This window comes from Erithacus rubecula (genome assembly GCF_903797595.1).
Source record: "Erithacus rubecula genome assembly, chromosome: 19".
In the NCBI taxonomy this organism is placed as follows: Eukaryota; Metazoa; Chordata; class Aves; order Passeriformes; family Muscicapidae; genus Erithacus; species Erithacus rubecula.
Window position 1 is genome coordinate 9696405 of NC_136671.1, and position 16390 is coordinate 9712794.

At 49.7% G+C, this 16390-nt stretch overlaps 1 protein-coding gene across 3 annotated transcripts in view; it reads left to right on the forward strand.

Moving 5' to 3' along the window:
• CORO1C (coronin 1C) overlaps positions 1 to 15667 on the forward strand; it is a 47084-nt gene extending 31417 nt beyond the window's left edge. For all 3 annotated transcript variants that reach the window (XM_079322203.1, XM_079322205.1, XM_079322204.1), the window contains exons 3-11: positions 2565 to 2687; positions 7395 to 7524; positions 9134 to 9315; positions 9808 to 9927; positions 10675 to 10779; positions 11629 to 11774; positions 12166 to 12223; positions 12306 to 12551; positions 13169 to 15667. In XM_079322203.1, the coding sequence (XP_079178329.1) occupies positions 2565 to 2687; positions 7395 to 7524; positions 9134 to 9315; positions 9808 to 9927; positions 10675 to 10779; positions 11629 to 11774; positions 12166 to 12223; positions 12306 to 12551; positions 13169 to 13288 (1230 nt within the window). In that variant the 3' untranslated portion in view covers positions 13289 to 15667. The remainder of the gene's footprint in view (positions 1 to 2564; positions 2688 to 7394; positions 7525 to 9133; positions 9316 to 9807; positions 9928 to 10674; positions 10780 to 11628; positions 11775 to 12165; positions 12224 to 12305; positions 12552 to 13168) is intronic.
• Positions 15668 to 16390: the final 723 nt, after the last annotated feature.

Below are 16390 nucleotides of genomic sequence, written 5' to 3' on the forward strand. Positions count from 1 at the left end.
AGCAGTCTCTCCTCTCATGCCCAGGTGAAGATGTTGATCCCCCTGTGCTCTTCATCTCCCTGGGATTGTCTTCCTCTGCCAGATCCCAGGGAGATGCTCTGTGGGACATCTCCTGCTCTGCTTTGTCCTCTCTTCCTTGGTTTGATAATTCTTTGTGGATAAACTAGTTGGAAGTTGCTGCCTCTCCCACACTGCTGCTAAATAACATCTCCTATCCCTTCCTGCCTGCCTGTTCCCTGTTGGAAATGGGCTTTGGTGTCACTGTCCTGGTGCAGGCAGGGACAGGGGGATGTTTGTAGGGGAATTCTGCCCTGCTCAGGTGAGACCTCACCTGCAGAGCTGCCTCCAGCTCTGGGATCCCAGCACAGGAAGGATGTGGAGCTGTTGGAGAGAGTCCAGAGGAGGCCACAGAGATGCTCTGAGGGCTGGGGGTGCTCACCTGGAGAAGAGAAGGCTCCAGGGAGAGCTCAGAGCCCCTTCCAGTGCCTAAAGGAGCTCCAGGAGAGCTGGAGAGGGACTGGGGACAAGGGATGGAGGGACAGGATATGGGGGAGTAGATTTAGGTGGGATCCTGGGAAGAAATTCCTGACTGTGGAGGTGGGGAGGCCCTGGCAGAGGTTTCCCAGAGAAGCTGTGGCTGCCCCTGGATCCCTGGAAGTGTCCAAGGCCAGGCTGGATGGAGCTTGGAGCAGCCTGGGATAGTGGAGGGTGTCCCTGCCCATGCCAGGATGATCTTTAATGTTCTTCCAACCCATTCCATGATTCTGGAAGCTCTTCATGGAAGTGCAGGATCCTGCACTGGTGGGAAGCAGCTCCTGGGTGTCACTGCTGTCACAGGCTCTTGGCTGCTGCTGCTCAGGCTGTGCAGGTTCATCATGATCAGAACTGAAAGGTGAAGTTTGGGCTTTAATTTGTTCAAATTAATTTTTTTTTTTCACCTCCCCAGAATAATAGATGACTGTAAAAACCCAAAACTGAACCAACAAATGCTTGTGCAAAATTACCAGGGGCTCCTCCTGGAGGATCCCACTGATTCCTGCCAGGGAGCCAGAACAGGCAGTCCCTGACATTTTGCATTTTTATTCCTATTTTTCCTTTTTGGTTCAGGCATGTATTTGTCTGTGGCCTGTCATGTGCCTTCTGCAGTTGGTGTGCTCTGCATGGTTCTCCTTTTAATTGGGTAAATTAAAATGGATGAATTCTACATGGCAGTTGGGTGTATTAATTTTTTAAATCCTATTTCACATTATGGCATCCAAGAGGGATTACACAGGCTTTAATTTTTGAATGGCAGGTTTATGGCTTTTCTTCCACAACTCTTCCCCTTTAATAATTCCAGAAGCAGCTGAACCACTGAGATTTTTTTTTTCTTTTGAAGCCTAAATTTGCCTATTTAGGAGCTAGTGGCATCTTTTGGGATCAAGATCTTGTTTTGCTGTTTGTGGAGGGCTCCTCAAAAGCCAATATCCAGCATTATTCTGCTTATCAGCCTTGAATAGGAGCAGCTTCCCACATGGAAGGGGGTGGGAGGCATAAATTAAGGAATGTCACCTCCAAGGTTGGGGAATGTTACCATCCAATGGCACAAATGAAATTCCAACCATTTCTTCTGCATGTTTAAACACAAAAGAGGACGACCCCATCCCAGACCTCTTCCTGCTGTGTCTCTTCTCCCATCACTCATTGTGAAAAGATCATTCCCTGGAAACAAAACCCCATGGAGCAGGAGCAGGGGTGTGGCTGTGGAAGTGGAGGAGTCTCCTCCTCACCCTGCTGCTACTGCTGTGCATCTTCAGTATTGTAAATATTGGTTTTTTTGTGTGCAAGGCTTGGCCAAGAGAGGGAAAGGTGATGAGAGTGATTTTCCTTTTTCCTTCTTTGTGGAATCAGCTGTTGGGGAGGGATCAGGTGCTTCAGGATCTTCAGAGGCTCCTCAGCAAAATGCAGAGCCAGGAGCAGAATTGGTGTCTCCTCATCAGCTGGGTTGGCATCCCTGGATTTGTCCCAGTTCAGGTTTAAGTGGCTCATTAGCTCTGATTTTTGGAAATGTTATCCCTGTAGGGAGCTTGATGGTCTCAGTCCTCTGGCCATGGAGAGATAGATGTGGATCAGGTGTGGCTGTCACAGTCCATGTTGGCAACATTTATTCCTCAAAACAATATTTTCCTCTGCACAGCTACATCTTAGAGCAAAACCCTTCTGTTTCAAGGAACCTGGTAAATTCAGTGACCAGCAACACCCTCCAATGACATTTTTAGTTTGGTTGTGTTCAGCTGTCTCTGTTGGGAAGCACAAAGGAAACCAGGTAGGGATGGACAAAGGGCTGGTGTGGCAGCAGGTGCTGAGATGTGGGATCACAGCCCTGCTGTGCTGGATCTCTGCACCCTTTCCTTGCTCCCTGGGGAGTTCCCAGCTCAGTGATGCTGGAGAAGAACTGCTGCTCTGTTGGATGAACCACGAGTTCAAATCCCATGGAATTGTGAATATGAAACAGCAAACAGAGGCTTAGGAAACACCTTCCTTCAGCATTTCACAGCTCTTTTTCTTCTTCTTCTTCCCTCCAGACAGGCAGGATTGACAAGTCCTACCCCACAGTGTGTGGCCACACGGGGCCAGTGCTGGACATTGACTGGTGTCCCCACAATGACCAGGTGATCGCCAGCGGCTCCGAGGACTGCACTGTCATGGTGAGTGTCCCTGTGGGCTCTGCTCCCTGCTGGGACTCCAAACATTCTGGAATTCCTGCAGGTGTCTCCAGGAACCTCCTGTTCCTGAGCTGAGGTGAGGGCAGAGTCATCATGGAAGGATTTTTAATGCTCATCCCATCCCAACACTTGCCATAGTCCAGGTTGCTCCAAGCCCTGGTCCAGCCTGGCCTTGGATATTTCCAGGGATGGCCAAGCTGTGCCAGGGCCTCACCACTCTCACAGGGAACAGTTGCTTCCATTTTTCCTTCCCCTGGGCATTTTTTTGATGTTTGGGAAGAGGAATCAGAATGCCAGACTGTGGTGAGGTGTTCTGATTTGTCAAGCTCTGAGAAGACAGGTGGTTCCTTTCCTCAAATATCCCAATGGATGTGGAAATGTGTGTTCCTTCAACCCTTGAGTTAAGTGAGTAACTTGAAATTTTCCCTGTATCTCCAAATTTTGAGCAGGTGTCCAAGGGAATAAATTCTATTTATAATAAAATTTATTTTTTAAATAAATAAAAATAATCCCAAATTCTGCACCTGCCAACCTTGGGTTGAGAGCTGTTGTAACTCAGTTACAGCCCAGCCAGGCTCGCTCTGTGACAGATGTGGAATCCTGTGTATGCAAACACAGCAGAATGACTGAAAGAAAATCCTTGGAAGATGAAATAATGCCAAATAACTCCAGGGATCTTTGGCCATATTTAGAAATGCTGTAGGCTGAATGTTATATTGAAATCTTATTATAGATCATGTCAGATAAATTCCTTTGCTTCTGTTCGTCGTTCAAATGTTTGGGAGGGGATTCATCCCAAGAGGCTTTTCCTGGGACAGCTCTTGCCTGTGATCTCTCAGTCTTGGAAGCTGCAGCATGTTAACAAAGTGGGCTATATTTAATATTGAACAAAACAACAACTTCTGTGTCTGCAAGGCTCACTACTGGGCTGGAACTGAGCTTTGGAAGGATGTGGGAATGTTTCTCCAATGGGGATGTAGAAGGGCAGAGCTTTGGGAGTGTTTCTGAAATGTGAGCATCACTGAAGGCCCAGAGCTGCCTCCTTGGGGGCAAAATAAGTCTGTAATCCAAATGCAATGAGAAATATGTTGGGGGGCTCCAAAGGGACTGAATTGTGGAGAAAAACTGACAGAGTTCAGTTATGAGTTGTCCAAATGCTCGTCCAAGTGGACAAACTCTCTCCCTCACACCATCCTGCTGTGAACACAAACTGCAGGAATCTGCACCTCCCTGTGGATTCTGGGGGTGCTCCACACATCCCAAGGTGGGGATGAGCTTCCCATCCATCCCTGGAGGCAGCACCCAAGTGGGAAGGTCTCAGGGTGGAGCTGCCTGGGGGTTTGCACCCCTGTGGTTGTGTTTGTTGTGACCAGGATCAGGGATGGTCAAGGTTTGGAAGATGCTGGGGGTTTGTTAGCTGGAGGTTTGGAATAGGAAATGATGGATGCCAAGTCATTCAGGACAGCTGGGAGCAGCACTGATGTGTAAAGAACAGATGAGCTAATGAGCTTTCCCAGTTCTAATTGGCAGGGATAGTTCAGTGTCCTGATTTCTTTGACTGAGGGTTTGGGTCCTGCTTCCTGAGCAGCCTGAGGGGAATAAACCCAGGGAATAAACCCAGGGAGCTTTATGGGACTCTGGCTGTTCATGGGCTCCAGGCTCTGCCAGAGGGAGACAAAAAAAAGTGACAGGAGGGGTCTGTGGCAGTTCCAGCTGCTGGAGAAAAAACTTTGTTCTTAAAGACCATCTGTGCCCTGGCACTTGGGGATTTAGGATCTCACCCTCTGCCACAAGAGAGCTATGTCAGCTAGATGTGTATTGAGAGTGAAAATGTGAATTTGGGATGGTATTGAGGGAGAGAAGGTGGATTTGGGACAGTGTTGAGGGAGAGAATGTAGATTTGAGATTGCATTCAGGGAGAGAACATGAATTTGGGATGATATTGAGGGAAAGAACAAGGATTTGAGGTACAAACCTCTGTCTCAGGTGGAGAGGATTGATTCTCTGCAGCCCCCATGTGGCACAAGGAAACTTCACTTGGCCCCATCCAAAGCCAGAAACTTGTTCCTCTAAAGAAATTCCCAGATTTTTACACCACCTGCACATAAACCTTGGACAGGTTTGGTGTTGGGAATATCAGACATTGGAGAGGGGATTGGGAAAGAGAAGACATCTCTCTCCAAAGGATTCCTTTGCAAATGCCTTCTGTGGCCTCTTCCCTTGTGCCAAAAAATGAGGAATTACTTAAATATTCCTGCTTGATGTTGTGCTGAATGGCTCTGATGTACTGCAGGCTTTTTGTTCAGCTGGAAAATGTTTTAGTGGATAAAGATTTGTAGATAGTATCGAGGCCCTTCCTCAAATATGGAAAACTTCCTTCATCAGAAGGTGGGTTTTAAGGAATTTGTGTGGAAAGACTAGAGCAGAGCTCATGTGATGGAGCAAATTCCTTTAAAAATCAAAGAGAGCCCTTGCAGTGACTTGAGCCACCAACCAGGACAGGGAGAATGAGGAAAATGATGAACCAAGAGCCTCTTCCTGCAGGGATATGGGTAAATCCAGGCTTCCAATCAATTAAAGTGATAAAAATTGAAATATATGATATAGGAAGTAATGTTTTTTCTAGACATGGATTTAATCATCTTTTCAACTTGTGCAGAGCCAGAGGGAGCAGTTTTTGCTTCTCTTTAAAGGGGATGAAAGAAAAGTTTGCTTTATTTTCTTTCTCACGTGCTGTTTGTGCAAAACCTTCCCCTCCTGCCCTTCCTGCAGCCCCAAACTTCTCCCTCAGCTGTGCCACAGCTCCACTTCCTCCTGCACAAACAAACAGTCCTGATAGCATCAAACCCCTCCAAAAAACACCCAGATACCCATGGGAGGGAGAACAGACAACACTTCCTAAAGCCCAGGCAATCCTACAACATTTTAAGGTTTCCTTGGAGTCATCCTGAATCCTCCCCCTGGGCAGGGTAAGTCCTGCATCCAAAATTCTGTAATTTCCCTGTGAACTTGATTTGATCCTGTGCAGGAATGAGGGGCTGGGCCAGTTGGGACCATGCCCTGACCTTTCACACTCGTTTCTTTATTATTTTTGGGAGTAGCAGGGAGGATTATGGGGTCAGTAGTCAGAAATCTGCCCAGGATTACATTGCTCTGCAGCTGCTGCCAGCTACCAGGGCTTTACCTGACAGAAAAATCCATCTGCTCTCCAGAGCTTTAAAAAAACCTTTTTTTCACTGGGATTTTGCCTCATTTCCCTTCCCCACCCCCTTAACTTGCTGTCTTATGTTTAAATTTGGTTCTGGAGTTTTCTGGCTCCTTTGCACTTGCTCAGAGGGATCTCAGGATCTTTCCTGGCTCAGATGGTGCAGAACAGAACTGAGTCCTTCAGCTTGGCAGGGTAAGTCCTGCATCCAAAGTTCTGTCATTTCCCTGTGATCCTGGTTTGGTCCTGGCCCTGCACAGACATCCCAAAAATCCCACCCTGTGCCTGAGAGCTTTGTGCAAAGGCTCCTGGAGCTGTGACAGCCTTGGGCTGTGCCCATTTTCACCCTTGCAGAAGATTCCTCTCCTGGGGAAGTGTTCCCATTGTCATCCCTCAATGAGGGTGCTGGGAAGGATGGCACTGGGAGCTGTGTCCATGAAAAACTAAATCAGTTTGGGGTTATTTTGAGGGGAGCTGGTACCACTGAGAATCTCTGCATCTTGCTGGGTTTTTTGTCCAGTGCCAGTTATTCCTTTGAGGAGGGAAAAACTAGGATTAGCACAGAAATCTACATGTCTGTCTCAGTCTGCCTCACTCCCTAAATCCACTCCATCACTCCCTGAGCTTGTTGGGCATCATGGGCAGGGTCTGGCAAGCCCAGTTCTCCCAACTCCAGGAAAAGCAAACAATGGGAAGCAAAGCAAATGTGCTCTAATGCTGCCACCTACCTACAGCAACCCCAACTGCTCCCTGAGGGGCTCTCCCTGGAATTCCATGGCATTTTTTATTACACTCTATGTAGGTCAAATTCAATTCCAAGATGATTGTCCAGTGCTGAATTGCAGGAATAGTTTTGGTGGGGCTGATCCTGCCCTGAGGCTTTGGGGTACAAAAGTCACCTCCCTTCTCCTGCTGGAATTCCAGTGCTCTGGCATCCTTGGGGGGCTGTTCCTCCTCCTGGTGGCCCTTCCCTGAGGAAGTTTGCAACAGAAGGGTTGTGTAACCAGGCAAGAAGTGAACAGGCAGTGCTGATTTGGGCTTCTCTGGCTTCTTCCAGGACCAAACTGCTCTTCCCTGATTAAATGGGATCTGAAAGGATCCTGAATCTAACGGGAAAACAAATTGCTGGTGTTCCTGAGGAAATGAAAATAGGCAGTGATAGAGCTGCAGCATCATCCCTCTGAGGGACAAGCAGAGTTTGGAAAGACAGCAGCTTATTCCCATGGAATTGGAACTGCAGGGGAGATTTTTCAGACTCCTTGGGGAGCAGAGCAGAGTGGGCCCATGGACATGGAAATAAAGGGGTTGCACCATGAGGAGCTGTGGGTTTGTGCTGGCACGTGAGTGAGGAAGGATGTTCCTCATGGATCAGCCAAGCTGGGAATGATTCCCTTCCTGTTGACTCAGAGAAGTGACAGCTCCAGTGGCTGCCAAGCTCTTCAGAGGGGCTGCCCTTGACTGAACACCTTTCCCTTCCCTTCCAGGTGTGGCAGATTCCTGAGAATGGGCTCACCCTGTCCCTGACAGAGCCTGTGGTAGTGCTAGAAGGCCATTCCAAGAGAGTTGGCATCGTGGCCTGGCATCCGACGGCACGGAACGTGCTGCTGAGCGCAGGTACGGAGCCAGGAGCAGCCACAGCCCCTCCTGCTTCCCTCCTGTCCTGCTTCCCTTCCTGTCCTGCTTCCCTTCCTGTCCTGCTTCCCTTCCTCTCCTGCTTCCCTTCCTCCCCTGCTTCCCTTCCTGTCCTGCTTCCCTTCCTCTCCTGCTTCCCTTCCTCTCCTGCTTCCCTCCTGTCCTGCTTCCCTCCTGTCCTGCTTCCCTCCTGTCCTGCTTCCCTTCCTGTCCTGCTTCCCTTCCTGTCCTGCTTCCCTTCCTCTCCTGCTTCCCTTCCTCCCCTGCTTCCCTTCCTGTCCTGCTTCCCTTCCTCTCCTGCTTCCCTTCCTCTCCTGCTTCCCTCCTGTCCTGCTTCCCTCCTGTCCTGCTTCCCTTCCTGTCCTGCTTCCCTTCCTGTCCTGCTTCCCTTCCTCTCCTGCTTCCCTTCCTCTCCTGCTTCCCTCCTGTCCTGCTTCCCTCCTGTCCTGCTTCCCTCCTGTCCTGCTTCCCTTCCTGTCCTGCTTCCCTTCCTGTCCTGCTTCCCTTCCTCTCCTGCTTCCCTTCCTCCCCTGCTTCCCTTCCTCTCCTGCTTCCCTTCCTCTCCTGCTTCCCTTCCTCTCCTGCTTCCCTCCCTGTCCTGCTTCCCTTCCTGTCCTGCTTCCCTTCCTGTCCTGCTTCCCTCCTGTCCTGCTTCCCTTCCTGTCCTGCTTCCCTTCCTCCCCTGCTTCCCTTCCTCCCCTGCTTCCCTTCCTGTCCTGCTTCCCTTCCTGTCCTGCTTCCCTTCCTGTCCTGCTTCCCTCCCTGTCCTGCTTCCCTCCCTGTCCTGCTTCCCTCCCTGTCCTGCTTCCCTCCCTGTCCTGCTTCCCTTCCTCCCCTGCTTCCCTTCCTCTCCTGCTTCCCTCCCTGTCCTGCTTCCCTCCTCTCCAGCTTCCCTTCCTCCCCTGCTTCTCCTCCTCCCCTGCTTCCCTTCCTCTCCAGCTTTTCCTTTCCCAGCTGTTCACATCCCTGTCAATCACAAGACCCCTGGCAGTAGCTGGGAGCACTGGGACACGTGGCTCACAGCCCCCTCTGTATCTCAGCCTTTTTTTTATCTTCAGTTTACAGGGATGAGCACCAAGGAATTGTCTGGAATTGGAGTATGAAAGTTGTTCCAGACTTTATTTGATCTGCAGTAATAATTTACATCTGCATTCCCCACATCCCTGTTCTCACAGACTTTTAGAAAAGCCCAAGTGTTTCTCCTTTCCCTTAATCTCTGCAAATCCCAGAGTCCAGCTGTTGCTCCCACAAGCTCTCATGGTCAGCATTTTCCAAATTGTCTCCTTGACCAGTACAGTCCATGGAATGAGATTCTTTTGACCACTGAAAATCAATCACATCATTGTGGAAATAAATTGGATAATTCATTATCCATTGGCATGATCATGGCTTCCATGAGTCCTTTCAGCTGGGTTGTTGGATGAGCTGAGTGTTTTCCATTGATAAAAAATCCTTCCTGAGCTCCCAGTCTGGGTTTTGGTTTCCCCAAAAAACCTTTGGAGTTTGAGGGGGTTTATCCCTTGTTCCCCACTTCTATCTTTACCCCTGTGCACCCCAGTGCTGTGACTTGAGCTGTTATTTCCCTTTTTAGGCTGTGATAATGCCATCATCATCTGGAATGTGGGAACAGGAGAAGCTCTCATCAACCTGGATGACATGCACGTGGATATGATCTACAACGTGAGCTGGAATCGCAATGGCAGCCTCATCTGCACAGCTTCCAAAGACAAAAAAGTCAGAGTCATCGACCCCAGGAAACAAGAAATTGTTGCTGTAAGTTTGCTTGATCATTAAAGAAACAATTGGATTCACTCCAGCAGGCAATGAGCAAGAAAGTGTGGAAGAAACAATGTTCTTGCTCAGTTTAGACACCACGTTCAGTTGCTTTCTTCAGAAATTACAGGAGGAATAGTAGGGGTTGGAGGATTTGTCTGGGTTTATTGGGATTAGTGTTTGAACTGGGATTTTAGGGCTCAGTTCTAAACCTGCAGGAGTGTAATTCCACATCTAATCCTTTTGTATAATTACAGTTCCAGAGTTGTGCATGCAAAGCAGAGCTTTAGTTGTAGCTTGCAAAGAGGTTTTCCTTCAGCTTTGCAAGAGGCTGATTGGAGCGAGACAGGAATGTTCCCTTCCCCAGGCTCAGCGATTGCATTCTGCCCTGGAGCAGCAGGAAAGGAGAGTTGGATGTTGCAACAATGGAGGAGCCACCACTCCAAGGGTCATTCTGTTCACTGCTAACCCTGCCCTGCTGCTCTCTTGCAGGAGAAGGAGAAAACCCACGAGGGAGCCCGCCCCATGCGAGCCATTTTCCTGGCAGATGGGAACATCTTCACCACCGGCTTCAGCCGCATGAGCGAGCGGCAGCTGGCACTGTGGAACCCGGTAGGAGCCCAGCTGGCACCAGCCCAGCCCTGCAGCCATGGCATCATGGATGGGGTGCTAAAGCCACCCCCATTCCAACCCCCTGTCCTGGACAGTGACACCTCCCAGTGTCTCAGGTTGCTCCTGGCCTTGGATGTTTCCAGGGATGGAGCAGCTTCTCTGGGCGCGCTGTGCCAGGGCCTCACCACACTCACAGAGAAGAATTCCTTCCTAAATTCATAGTTCATATACTTGAGGTTGCTCCCTCTCCATCTGCTGCCTGCTCCTGCTTTGGTTTTGGCTGTGTGGTCAGCTGGGAGCTGCAGGTTGGAAGATGCACGGGGAGCAGAGGGGCTGTGGGAAGGTCTCTGCTCTCTGTGCATTGTGCAGAGCAGGACAGCAACAATCCCAGGAGGGTTCAGGGTGCAAGGGACCACCTGGATTGAGTGTCCCCAGGGAAGGAGTCTCCATCCCATCATCCATCACACATCCCATCCCACTGACACTAACTCACTGTGTCACATATTTCCCTTGACTTGGTGAATTTTCCTGGCTCCTGTTTTTATTTAATTTAGTGATTAAAATGCCTTTGGGGAATGAATCAGCTCGTGAACATTCCCAGCAGTTGTTGTAACACACGGATCCTTCTGGGTGGTGCAGACACCACTGGGAGCTCACTGCCTACAGAGTGTTAATAATTTACACCCTCTCTCTATGAACAGAAGCTTTTCCAGTCTTTATTAACATCTCTGATATTTTTATTTCCAGAAAAACATGGAAGAACCAATAGCCCTTCATGAGATGGACACCAGCAACGGGGTCCTGCTGCCCTTCTATGACCCAGACACCAACATCATTTACCTGTGTGGGAAGGTAAGGAGAGCCTTTGGAGGCACCTGGAAGGAGTGGTGCTGTGAAATGTTCCTCAAAAAATCAGTAAATGTGGGGCTGCAGAGAGACCATGCTGCTCTGGAATGGGTTTGATCCTCACTCTGCAGAACTTGGGAAGGACCTGGATGTTTCTTTGAGATGGATTAGGTAAAACTGCTCCTAATACAACAAATCCCACACTGTTGCCAAAACATTTCTTGCTGGTGTTGACCTGGATGATTTTACACTGGTGTGGTAGGAAGGTACATTTTGGGTGTTGTCATCCTTGTCCTTGTTGATGCTGGAGCATGTGACTATCTATAATTTTGTGGGGTTAAATAATAGAAAACTGGAATTTGGTGCTCCTTTCTGTAAGCAATTTGTAGGAATTTGGTGTCCACATGTAATGGACTCCTATAAACAGGAGCCAAAGCCAGGATGAGCAAGGAATTCCTAATACATACAAGTATGTTCATGAATCCCATCTTTATAGCAGCTCATGAGGAATATTTGGTTTTTATCTGCCACCCCTCCTGTAGTTCCAGTGACAACAATGTGGTGGAATTGCTTGGAATGAAGGATAAACTGGTTTATAGCCTTTCTGCCTGATTGTGGCAGGAAGTTTTTCCACAAGAGGTGAGGAAAAGCCTGGAAGCACAATCTCAATCCCTGTCCCACAGTGCTCAGCACAGGAATTGTTCATTTGATGGATTCAGATTGTGGAGGGGATCATGGACAGCTGTGAACTGTCCATGGCAGCATTCCTGGAAGGGAAGGCTGTTGGGAGCAGCAGTGTGGGCACAGGAGCACAGGTCCTGCAGCCTCTGGAGGGTCTCCTGGGGTTCCTTGCAGGGTGACAGCAGCATCCGCTACTTCGAGATCACGGACGAGTCCCCGTACGTTCACTACCTCAACACCTTCAGCAGCAAAGAGCCACAGAGGGGCATGGGCTTCATGCCAAAGAGGGGCCTTGATGTCAACAAGTGTGAGATTGCCAGGTGAGGGGGAGCTGGGAATTTCAGGAGTGGTTAAACTAGCAGTGAGCACGGGGCAGCCGTGGTTCCTTCAGGGCAGGAAACATCTGGGGATGTTGGCTCCAGGAGGGAACATCACTGCTGGTTGGGAGCATGATCCATCTCTTCTCCCAGGAAATAAGTGATAGGACAAGGAGAAACATCCCAGTTCCTTCATGGAAAGGGTGGTCAGGCATTGGAAATGGCTACCCAGGGCAGGGGTGGAGGGATTTAACAACCATGTGGATGTGGCACTTGGGGACATGGGTTGTGGTGGCCTTAGCAGTGCTGGAGGAATGGCCTCAGGGATTTCTGTGCTTCTTTGGGGTTGCTCCTTTCCCATCTCCCTGATCCCATCTCTCCATTTCCTGGGCAGGTTCTTCAAGCTCCACGAGAGGAAGTGTGAGCCCATCATCATGACGGTTCCCCGCAAGGTGAGCACTGCCCTGGGGCTGGGCTTTGGAGCAGCTCCTGCCTCCCAGAGCTCCTGACTGACCCATGTCCCCTGCCTTGCAGTCTGACCTCTTCCAGGATGACCTGTACCCTGACACAGCTGGCCCAGAAGCAGCTCTGGAAGCAGAGGAATGGTTTGAGGGCAAGAATGCTGATCCTCTCCTCATCTCCTTGAAGCATGGGTACATTCCAGGCAAAAACAGGGATCTCAAGGTGGTCAAGAAGAACATACTGGACAACAAACCCTCTGGGAACAAGAAGAGTGATCTCATCAGTGCTCCAAAGAAAGCAGCAGATGCCTCAAACCCTGTGAGTAAACTCCAGGAATTTTGGGGGTGGGACCAGTGACAGGACCCAGGGAATGGCTGGAGCTGTGGCAGGGGAAGGTTAGGTTGGATATCAGGGAAAGGTTCTGCCCCAGAGGGTGCTGGGCATTGAACAGTCTCCCCAGGGAATGGGCATGGCCCTGAGGCTGCCAGAGCTCCAGGAGAGTTTGGACAATGGTCTCAGGCACAGACTGGGATTGTTGGGGTGTCTGTGCAGGGCCTGGAGCTGGACTGGATGATCCCTGTGGGTCCCTTTCAACTTGGGATATTCCATAATTCTGTGATTCTAATGCTTCAGTATGTATGGAAGATTGCTTGGAATTGTTTTTTCTCAATCACAGAACCATTAAGGTTGAAAAGGGGATCTTGAAAGTCTAAGTCCAACCCTAACCCAGCACCTTGTTCACCACTAATCCCTGTCCATTGGGACACAGGGGAAAATAAAAGAGCAGGGACTGGTCCTGGATGGGAGCTCTGGTGCTGCTGGAGATACCCTGAACATCCCAACTGCTCCAAACTTCCAACAACCCCACTGGGAGGAGCCCTTTCCTTGGAAAACCCCAGAGCTCTCCTCACTCATCCTTTCTTTTGTTTTTGCAGCAAAACGATGCCAAATTGGAGGAGATTTTGAAGGAGCTGAAATCCATCAAGGACACGATCTCCAACCAGGACGAGCGCATCGCCAAGCTGGAGCAGCAGATGGCCAAGATTGGGGACTGATGGGGCCAGCCCAGGCACATCCCAGCTCCCAGTTCAGCCAGCAGCAGCCTGCAGCATTCCAGTATGAGCTTTCCTCTTCTCCTCAATCCACCTCAACAAGAGCCGATGATTTCAAGCCAAGCTTTTTAGTGAAAGATTTATTTTTTTTTTTTTCCTTGGTCATTTCCCGATGTTTCCGTGAATTTCTGTGACTGTGTCAAAAACAAGGCAAAAATGACAAGTGCTACTTTTACAGGGGTTTTGTTTTTTTGGGTTTTATTTTTTTCCAGATGTTATTATGAATCTTTGAAAAACTAATCTGTTCTTGACTTCCAATGTCGTGCCCAAATATCTTTTTTTTTAGATTTAGGGACCAACGCCACATTGTTCTTAACCTTTTTTTTTTTTTTTTTAGAGTTGCCAAAAAATAGAAAAAAAAAAGCTTTTATTTTTCTTATTTGCCACTTTTGCAGTATTTGTGTTTCCATTCCAAGGGACAGGGGATGTGGGGGGTGTTTACACTGTGCAGAGAACAAAGCTGAAGCTATTTTGTATAAATCCTCTGTTTGGAACAATCAGGTGGGTTCCTTTCCCTTCTCTTCCCTGTGGAATCCTCTTGGAGATGGGATCAGCTGCCTTTCCTGCTCCTCAACGTGTCCCCAGCCCCGTTGGCTGACAGAAAAATACAAATAGATCATTCTGAACAAGGGGATTTATTTCCTACTGAAGTTTTAAGCCAGCACCATGTTCCCATTTTCCTGCAATCCCAAGGTTTTGATTCCATGACCAAACTCCTGCATTTTACTTGCTCATTTTTATTTTCATTTTGAGGCAGAAGTGACTTCCATGCAGAAATGTTTTTATCCATGGAGCATGGAGTTCCAGGTGAGCTGTGGGCTGCCAGCAGTCCTTGCTGCCCCCCAAAACTCCTGAGCTCCTGGGTTTTGAGAAGCTTTTGGAATCCATCAGCCCTTCCCACTAGTGCTGATGATAGGAATTTTCTGTGCTTCCAAGGCAGCATCTGCAGCAGAAAGGTGATTTTTCCATTATTATTCTCCACAAACAAAACACCTCTGTTGTTACTTTTTGATCATTTGTTTTCTCCTGTCCATCATTCCCATTCCTGCCTCCCACCCTGCCATGCTGGAAAGCTTTGCAGGAAAGGATTTGTTCCCAGATCAGATGAGTGACCTCCAACCCCAAATTCCCCCCTGCACTCCCAACCCTTCAGAGCAGAAGGGACTGGGAGGATGGAGTTGATCCCAGTTTGGAGAACTGGTTTCTCACACAGCTCCTTTGGGGTCCTGCAGGGAGAAGCCCTGTGAGTGCTCTAGGCTGGCTCCTCCTGGAATGCCATGGAAGCTCAGCTCAGCAAAGCTCTGCTCAGGCTCCTGTGAAGGAGCTGTCAGGGATGGGGCAGGCTGGCTCCCTGCTCCCAGGCTGTGTCCTTGTGCTGGGAATGGGATCCAGGACACCCTGGAAAGTTGTGCCAAGCAGGGTTGGTGCTGCCATTCCTGGCACCGCCCATCCAGAGGTGGGCAGAGACCAGCAGGGGTCTGAGAGCTCTGGATCCCTGTCCCAGCTGGACTCTGTCCCTGTGGCAGCTCCCAGTGGACATGAGTCCCTTCATCCAGGCTGAAGTGATTGATTTTTTTTTTATTTTATTTTCCATTAGTTTAGCTAGGAATTCTCCGATTTTTCCATTTTTCCCCAGTGTTTGCATGTTCAGAACTTCCAGTTAAGGATTCCCTGTTGTGGAGGGATGTGTGTGTGGAGGCAGAATCGGGGATGTAGCTGGAGAGGCACAAGGATGGGATGGAGGAGACAGAAGATGTGGTGGGATTGCAGAGCAGGAAAGCTTCAGAAAAGTGGGATTTCTGTGTTTTAGGGACAAGTGGCACCCCCTGCCCTGTGCCCGTGGATCCACAATCCGGCTGCTCCGGGTTCTTTGGCTGTTTGGTGACGTTTCTGTATTGCAGTAAATGCCTGAGATGTGTATTTTTATGGATTTTATTTTTTTTCTTTTGGAACCCAAACCCGAAGGTCGTTCTCCCCACAGTGGTGATTTCTGTGTTGATTTGTACGTGTGACTTCAGGGTTGTGTGCTCGGGGACCTCGGGTTTGTTCCTAACATTGGAGGGGAAATCATTTTTGGGAGCCACAGGATTGAGGTGCCCGGGGGTGGGGGTGTGGGAGATTTTAGTTCCTAGCCTGTATTTTATTTAAATGAACTGATGCCTCGCCAGGCTCAACCGGAGTCAGTGCCTGAAGCTTTTTGTAGCCGTGATATCCCGGGAGAGAACCAGCCCAGTCCGGAAAGACGCGCTCTTATAGAGCGGCCAGAGTATCTGTCCAAATATTTGCTTCCATTTTCAAAAGATAAAAGTCATTGATTATAAACTGCTTGGCTTTTCCTTTGCTTCTTGGTGTGCTGTGCCCACTCCTGGTGTTCCAGGTCTGGTTGATAACTGCGGTGTGGAATGATGGACACGTGAGTGGTTGAGGGGGTCCTTGGGGAACTTTGGCTCCTCTCCCATTCCTGGGGTCACACGTGGAATCCTTCTGGTGATTCCCAGTGTTGAAGAGCTTGGCTGGATGTGGGATGTGATGGCACAGATGGGGTGGATAACGGTGGTCAGGAAAAGCCCTGCTTGGGAGCTACCCTGGATCCGGGGGGGCTCATTCTGCCCTTCCCCAGGAAGTCTGGAATGAGACAGAGCCTGGGCTGAAAACAGCATCGCCTACTCGGCCCAGGTTTGAGCTTTCTCAGGGCTGCGGCGTTTCAGGGGATGTTGCACAACCACCTCCGGAACACCCGAGCGCGGCACCGCCCCAAATCCGGGCAGGGATGCTCCAGAGTCAGCGCCCGCTGGCACCATGGATCCATCCCAGGGATGCTCATCCAACAGGCCGGAGCCCCATTTCTCCCCTCTTGCAGCCCCCTGGGCAGGTGTTTGGGGCAGGGACGGGCTTTGGGGGTTTGGGGGGCGGGGGGTTGTTGACGCCCCGAGCCCGTTCCTGCGGATGTGCCTCTTGCAGCACCTTCCTGCGGCCGCGGCTGCGCCTCCCGCCCGGAGCTGCGGTTGGGGCGGGGGATTTCCTGCCGTGCCAATACCACGAGGA